Below are 8,038 nucleotides of genomic sequence, written 5' to 3'. Positions count from 1 at the left end.
CCCTTGAGTTCATATTTGAATGAAACAAGCTGTTTTAGCTCGCTTCCTTCTCTGTTTTACATTATTCTAATTGGGACATAATCTAAAAATGGTTTTGATATACTTTTGGTAAACTATATCATCAAAAGTATTCACTCACCCATCCAAACCACTGAATTCGGGTGTTTCGATTACTTCCATGGCTACAGGTGCATAAAGCATGGTGCACAGAGGCCTGACCTCCACCCAACAGAACATCTTTGGGATGAATCAGAGTGGACACTGTGAGCTAGGGCTTCTCCTCCAACATTTATATGCATGTGAAGGCAGATGAGCAAATACTTTTGGCAATATAGTGTATGTTCACTAGATTTGTCCCAGTGTAAGTGTAACCCAGTGACCTGCGACGTGCAGTAATCAGCACAGCTGTTTCCATTTACAGCTCTGTGTGTTTTGGCGGGCCCCAACACCACCCTGGTTTAAACGGAAAGTGGGTGGGGCAGAGTGCATGCCTGAGATGGTCACATCAGGGATGTGGACTCCCTTTGAAATTATAAAGATTGATGAGTTCTAAAAAAATGCCTCAACTAAGCTTGTAATGTGTAACAAGACATATGGATCTCAGAAAACAAGTAGAATTGACTTAAAAATCCTATTTCCCAAAACACCTCACTTCACTGACAAACAAGTTGTGTTTATTGTTTTTTTGTTTTTTTTTAAAAAAGGTACAAAAATAAAATATATCCTTCTACGTTTCCTCTTTTACACTCAGGCTCAGACAATACACATAGTCATTACGACATCCGACTAGGAGTGACCTTTCCCACACCACCGGGGATGAAAACAGCTCCCCGGGAAAGGTATGCAAGGCCAACATCCGTCCGTCTTTTCCATCCAGGATCCAGACTGTGCCGTCAGTGGAGGCCAGGCCCACCAGTGAACCCCTTTTTCCCACAGCTGAGCCGTCAAACACAAATGGGGTGGAGTACACCTTGCCTGTCGTCTGAAAAGTCCAAACCAAAGAGCCATCTGCACAATTCAAACAGTACAGGCAACCGTCATGTGATCCACACAGAAGTCTCTGCTGGTCTGACGTGATGCATGGAGAGGAGAAAACTGGACCCTTTGTTAGAAACTGCCACAGCTGCAAATACACACAAGGGTCATACAGTTATGAATTACACAGAGGATTCAGAAAATAGCCAGGCCCCTTCCCCCCTTTTCACCATACGAGTACATTTGAATGTTGTCGTAATGAGTGGTTGTGACTTTAATGTAAAAAAAACCAAAAAAAAAAACCAAAACCCCCGAAATCGCTCAAATCTTCAGCAAATCAGGTTTTGTATATATAGTAACTGGAAAATATTATAACAAAAAGTGAGCTCCTTACAAGTTTCCCTGTGTTGCTGAAGCAGCAGATGTGTCCATCAACCGAGCCGATCACAATGTGCTCAGAGAAGCAGTTTGGTGAGGAGAAGAAAGGAGTGTCTCTGCAGTAAGACCACAAGACATCTCCACTGTCCTGGGAAAGAGAAACACACGTGAGACATGTAGGGCCATCACTCTTATTATTCTCCTTTTTTAATGTTTTATAGTCAGTAGCAAATTTCTCTTTTGAGACAAATGTGCACATAAGGGAAAGAGGAAGGCTACAGAGAAAGTTCATGAATGTAGTGAAAATGGACATGCAGAGGGTTGACGTGACAGAGGAGGATGCTAGCGATAGTGTGAGATGGAGACAGATGATCTGCATGGCGACTCCTAAAGGGAACAGCTGAAAGATGAAGAGCTTTCTCATTTTAAACGTTAAACTAACACCCTCAAGGTCATCATAGAAATATTTTTACAAAAATTTGTGATTCAAACAGACTCGTGCCTCTTCCTTTCTTATTTCCACTTGTGCACCAAATGGCAAAACGACCTTCACTTACGATGCTGAGACAGAGCAGGCGTCCTCCCAGTGAAGCCGCGTACACCTGACGGCGTGACGCGTGAAGACGTGGAGAAGAAAACACAGCTCCTCCACCACAGTGACACTTCCAAACACACGTCTGAACCTGAAAACAGAAAATAGAGTGTCTGCTTCAAACACGTGAGACAGGTATCGAGTGCAACCATCAATCTGTGACTTTTCTGAATCATTCGAGTCCTTGTGTCTCTTTGCATCGAGCACTCACCTCTGAGTTTAGGGCGTAAACGTACCCATCGTGTGAGCCCACTACCACCAGACCAGTGAGAGGATCCACAGCAGGACAGCTCTTCACAGCATCTCCCGTCTCAAACACCCACTGTGTCTTTCCAGTTTCAGTGCATAAAAAATACACACAGCCGTCATAACATCCTGTGAAAGAACCCCCCCCCCCCCCAAAAAAAAGGGTTAGATATAGAAATATAAAGTAATAAAACCTCCTGAACATTAGGTATTCACAAAGCTGACACTTACCTATTACAACAAGGGCGCCACAGTGAGACACGGCAGCAGAGGCCTCGATTCTGTCTCCAAGAACTCGCTCCCACATTAGGTTTCCGGTGGCGACGTCTAAAGCCTGGATCCTGTGGGAGTGTGAGCCGATAAACACTGTTGCTTTGAACAAATCTGACCTGTGCTCAGCTCTGTTTTGTACTAGAAGCACCGGGGAGGCGTCCACACATCTGCCTGTGTCTGAGGACCAGCTCAGACTGAGGCCCAAATCAGCTTCTCCACAAGACTCCCTTTCTCCAAGAAGTTGATTCTGCACGGTTTTATCATCTTCTGTATATCCGATGTTCATCTCTATCACCTTGCCCCCTCTTCTTATGACTTTCACAGCCTGTTTCTCCACCTGCAGACTCTCAGCTGCTGTCCAGTCTTTGCGCACTCTCTTTTCTAGTACCTGAGACGTGGATTCGACGTGCCGTCTCTTGGCCTGAGACGGCGTTGACTGGCTGTTCTCATGCTCCAAGATTCCTCTTGCTCTGGCAACATGATTCACGATGTCAGAGAAGGTCCCATCAAGTATAACCTCCAGGAGCTCTGGTGAGGTCACTCCCACAGCAGTGAGGATGTCTTCACAGAGATGCAGAGCCTTCAGAGAATCTCCTCCACTGAACAGGAACTTGGACTTCTCGTCAACGGTAACATCTACAGCAAGATTTAAAGTATCCTGTTGATAGATAGTTTAAAAGAAAATGAACATAAGGAGACAACAGTTTATTTAAATTTAGAGCATGAATGTTGTCATCAAAAATGAAAAATACCCGCCACAGAGTCTGAAGAATTTGCCTCAGTTCACTGCGATTTCTCTGTGAAGACTCTAAACACTGTCTCTGTTTTTCATAAACTCGGACTAATGCCTCTATGTTGACTTTGCCTATCAAAAAACAACAGTTAGAAAGGTGAATGGATAAAGCGGTGAATGAATTAGCTGCTGTTTCTCCTCAGCAGTGACAGCGTGTCTAAAGCTCACCGTGAGCAGTCAGGCATAAAGCCGGGACAAGCACCAGCGTGTCAGGAACGCTGTGAGCAGGCAGCAGCAGAGACAACTGGCTCAGAATGAGCTTCTTCAGATCTCCGTCTGCACCGCCTGACTCCTCCAGGGGGGGGTTGACAGAAGAGGGTAGGTTCTCAGCATGCTCACCAAAAGCACAAGCAGAGGGAATTTGTTCTGCACGTTGCTGTACAGATGCGGAGGTGGAAGCTGCCTTCTGGTGTCCAGATGTGGATGCCACGACAAAGGCGAGAAGTCGAAATCCTTGGTGCAGACCCACAGCGCAGGCTTCCACCTGAGGGAGACTCAGCAGGACCTGCAGGAGGGGAGATGTAAATCAAAATCAAAAAGATGTTGAAAAGGTATTTTGTTTACAAAGAATTAATGAAAAGTATCCACATTAAAGTACAGCATTAAGAAAAGGTGCCACCAGTTTAAAAACGCAATTATTAATCAGCTAAAACTGCTTTTCTCTTGTTTTCTCTTTTTTTCTTATTGCTGTGTGTATGTGACAATAAATTGAAAAAATAGTCTTTCATTATTTTTAGTAACAGTGAATCTGAGTGAGGAAACTGGTTCATAACAGAGACACCAGATTTCTTTAGGGTGGGGGTTAAGGATTCAAATCTTTCCTTTAGTTTACCACAATCAGTACATCAGCTTTGCCTTCAGTATGTTAAAAAAAGGATCCAGTTGAAGTGGCTCGAGAAACTGACTAAGGCGCCTCCCAGTTGAGGTATTCCAGGCATGTTCTAACAAGAACAGGCCCTGGAGCAGACCCAGGCCAGGCAGAGAGATTATATTTCTTGGCTAGCTCGGAAACACGTTGCTACAACTCTGACTGAGCTTGGGGAGGGTATTTTGGGGAGGTGGTCAAGCTCATCCCTCAGAAACCAAGGTCTGGGCTTCTCTGCTGACACTGTGACCTGGATAAGACGTAAAAGTTGTTGGATGTTAAAAGCACGAGTGATGTGTGTTCCTTCATGTGTCAGTCTTGGTCTAACATGAGGCTAAGCCAGTGGACTTATTTCTTTTTTGAATCAATCACGTGACTTATAATTCATACATCAGAAAACATCTTACTTGCTGCAGGCTGTCTAAGTTCACTCGTTTTCCATTGCGTTTGATCAGTCGGTCTCTCCGTCCCAGGTAGTGCAGCTGTCCATCTTTAACATTCACCCAGTCTCCTGTAGCCCTCATCGTCCCAGGGACAACAGTGTCTTCATCATCCAAGAGACACACTCGGTCCTCTCCACCTGCACAAACGATCATATGAATTCATGAGGTTTTTCTTCATCTCAATGTGATTAATTTGCAGAGAACTCACAGTGTTTTTCCTACCTATGAAGATCTGTCCTTCACCCTCTGAAACAACACAGCCATGTTCATCTCTGACTTCCACCACTGTGCCCATCAGAGGAGTCCCGAGAGGCACAGAAGACACCGTGCTGTGAGATGTTTGTAATGTTAGATAACTCCTACATCTGTAGGACAAACTTGTAGAAGTCATGAACATTTTAAAACGGGGGGTCCACTCACAGGTTACTTGACCGCAGCAGAGACTCTGGTATTCTGTAACAGCTGGCCCAGCAGGAAACCTCAGTGATCCCGTAGATGTTGTAGATTTTGGTTTTATTGTCCTCATGTCTCCAGCTCTCCAGCAGAGTGGGCGACGGGCAGGCTTCTCCACCCAGAGCCAACACCCGCAGTGAAGAGCCGCACGACAGCACGTCCTGTTTTAGAATACGATGGCCGAAGCGCAACAGCAGAGTGGGCGTGACCTGTGACAACAGTGAAAATGAAGCATTGCACAAACAAGGAATACTGCCTCACAAACACAACTGGCTCTACACTTGCCTGGAGGACAGTTGTCTTGTGATCGTTGAACAACAGTTCAGCTAGTCGATTGGGCATTTTCTTAATCACATTAGGGACAATGAGGAGTTGAGCCCCAGATGATAAGGCGAGAAAAATATCCACTACTGAGGGATCAAAGGTTAAAGGTGAGGCGAGGAAAACCACATCATCCGGCCTCATCTGAAACAAAGATCTGAGCAGAAAGAGAAGGGATTTGTCTTGGACTGAAAATGCCACTCTACAACAGGCAAAGGCATAAATGATTCCTTACTGACCTCAGATGCAGTATGTTGGGAAGTATACACCTGTGTGGTACCCTGACAGTCTTTGGAAAGCCTGTTGTTCCCGATGTGTGCAGCACATACGCCAACTCCCTGCGCCCAGCGTCGTCTTGCTCCACAGCTGAACCGCTGAGATCATTTACTGATGAAGTTTGTCCTGCTCCTCGTTCACGCTGGGCGACTCGCAGCGGCTCGATGTGAATCAGAGTCAGTTTGAACTTGAGCAGCTCCACACAAACTTCCACAGTTACGTGTTTGATGAGAGCTGCCTGAAATTGCTTTAAGTTGAAAAAAACAATTGCAATATAAATATTCACAAAAAAACACAATTCATTAACAAAGAATTTACAAAGGTGTTCTGATATTGCATTAAAAAAAAAAACTCTTAATATTACAGACGAGTCATCTGTAGGAAACATACACTTGGAATATTTTTTGTTACTGCACAGGAGGGGATCTTGAATTGGGTTTTGTAAAGAAAAATTCAACCCAAACACCCCAAAATCCACAGTCATCTGGCTAGTAAGATGTTCTCAGGTTACGTAGCTGGATTAATTAATTAGAATCTTGGGTTGGCTATTGCACAGATTGTTATACTAGATGGACAGAATCAGACAGAATCAAAGTCCCACTGTGGAGCCCTTGTTGTAATAGGTCAGTGTCAGCTTTGTGAATATCTAATTTTATCATTATTTTATATTTCCATGTCTTTTGGGGTGGGGTTCTTTCTCAGGATGTCTCCATGGCTGTGTGTATTTTTATGTACTAAATCTGGAAAGACAAAGGTGGCTGTTGGCCTTAATAAATAAATAAGACCATGGCCTTTCTCGTGTGTTTTCATCGTCTGGATGGTTTAACCTTTTAACCCTCTCAAGGCAGGCGTTGCAGATTTGCAACAGTTAAAAACTAAAAACCTGATTACCCCACATACATATTTTTTTTACTCTTTTACTCCGAGGGTTAAGTGAGGCCTGAGTATTACATTTGCAAAATTACTCACAGCTGTTGTATTAATGCTGATAAAATATGACAAAATTCAACCTGCAGGAGGTCGGTCTGTACAGCACAGTACTTGAGGCCACATTGGTTCATGACTCTGGCAGAGAGGAGTCCAGGAGATTCTGGGTCCAGTGGGACGTAAGCAGCAGAGGATTGCAAGATCCTGACAAACAAAGCAGAGTCATTTGTGAGTTATGATTTGTTATAGAGCAGTGAGGCACATGCAGCCATAACACACAAGAAGCACATAGGCACTGACAAATATTAAAATAATGAGAAGTTCTGAATATGACAGCTCTTCAGCTCTGTTCTAGGATGCCCTCTGGACCCAGTGGAGGTGGTGAATGATAGGAGAATGGTGGCTAAGCTGTCATCCCTGCTGGACAACATCTCCCACCCCATGCAGACTCTGACAGCACTGAGCAACTCCTTCAGTGGCAGGATGCGGCACCCACGATGTGGGACGGAGAGATTTGCAGGTCTTTCCTCCCCACTGCTGTCAGACACCACAACAAAGACTTCCAACTGACCAAACACACGCATGTGCAATAGCAATAAAACTAAGTGCAATACTCTTTTCTGACATCGTTGTATTATACTCAGTTGCATATAGCATTTGTTTTATTTTATTCTTTATTTTTAATTTTATTCTATTCTATTGTGTACAGTATCTTATCTTATTCTATTCCAGTGTTTTCTAAGTTTTGCTATGTAACTTTGCACTGTCCACTTTCTGCTGTAACAAAACAAACTTTCCACATGTGGGACAACTAAAGGTTATCTTATCTTGTCACCTGCAAATTCTACTCTACTACATCCTTGAATCTTCTGTGTACTCTCTTTTATTAACATGCATTGTACCTGTCACATAAATAAGAATTCACTGTATATATTTTGATATAAATTATCGTAGCTTGGAATGACAACTTTCCTTTTTGTGGGTTTTTTTTTTTTTTGTTGCCTCAATTTCCGTCTCCTTGATTCTGATCACTAATATCGCCCATAAATAAATTACAGAGGTCGATCTCTAATGTTTGCACTCACCCCAAAATCCAGACAGGTACAAACAAATCATCTCTGCAGTAAAGCCCGATCACCCCGCTCCTAGGAGAACAGTTATTTTGCAAAGCACGAGAGAATTCATCGGCGAGTTGAACCAGGTCTCTGTAGGTGAGGGACGCCGATGGTTTTCCGGACACCGAGTGTGTCACAGCCAGCCTGTCGGCGTGCAGGGAGGCAGCGGCGGCGACCAGCTCCTGCAGCGTCCGAGCAGACATGTTGAGAAGCCCTTTAGTGACCAAATGCTCATCTTCTGTCGGTGTACATTCTGGCAAAACCCGAAAATTTTTAAACATTCAAGTGTTGCTAATTTCAGAAGAAGCTGGATTTGTTTACAAGCACATTTGTCGAGGATTGATGACGCGGATTTTACAGTAAGCAATGAACGGTTATTTC

General features: G+C 44.0%; 1 protein-coding gene and 1 long non-coding RNA gene across 4 annotated transcripts; one reads left to right on the top strand and one right to left on the bottom strand.

The window, feature by feature from the left end:
* Nucleotides 1-652: 652 nt before the first annotated feature.
* On the bottom strand, nucleotides 653-8,021 carry aasdh (aminoadipate-semialdehyde dehydrogenase). 2 transcript variants are annotated; one of them, XM_004557156.3, is made up of 14 exons: nucleotides 7,628-8,019; nucleotides 6,626-6,746; nucleotides 5,579-5,862; nucleotides 5,304-5,496; nucleotides 4,986-5,227; nucleotides 4,788-4,894; nucleotides 4,530-4,702; nucleotides 3,426-3,762; nucleotides 3,217-3,329; nucleotides 2,423-3,122; nucleotides 2,157-2,320; nucleotides 1,911-2,036; nucleotides 1,370-1,501; nucleotides 653-1,123 (listed from the first exon to the last, which is right to left on the bottom strand). In XM_004557156.3, the coding sequence occupies exons 1-14, from the start codon at nucleotides 7,936-7,938 to the stop codon at nucleotides 728-730; spliced, it is 3,399 nt and encodes a 1,132-aa protein (XP_004557213.3). In that variant the 5' UTR covers nucleotides 7,939-8,019; the 3' UTR covers nucleotides 653-727. The 2 variants fall into 2 exon arrangements, 1 of the variants encoding a protein (XP_004557213.3); XR_191348.3 differs by having other exon boundaries at nucleotides 983-1,123; nucleotides 1,370-1,496; nucleotides 7,628-8,021.
* Nucleotides 3,719-7,503, top strand: LOC143414951 (uncharacterized). Of its 2 annotated transcripts, none has more exons than XR_013095560.1 (3): nucleotides 3,719-3,808; nucleotides 6,632-6,770; nucleotides 6,898-7,503. It is a non-coding gene; the product is annotated as an uncharacterized LOC143414951 (long non-coding RNA). The 2 variants fall into 2 exon arrangements; XR_013095561.1 differs by having other exon boundaries at nucleotides 3,735-3,808; nucleotides 4,765-6,770.
* Nucleotides 8,022-8,038: the final 17 nt, after the last annotated feature.

This window comes from Maylandia zebra, linkage group LG23 (assembly GCF_041146795.1).
Source record: "Maylandia zebra isolate NMK-2024a linkage group LG23, Mzebra_GT3a, whole genome shotgun sequence".
In the NCBI taxonomy this organism is placed as follows: Eukaryota; Metazoa; Chordata; class Actinopteri; order Cichliformes; family Cichlidae; genus Maylandia; species Maylandia zebra.
This window is presented reverse-complemented; position numbering and strand designations above follow the sequence as displayed.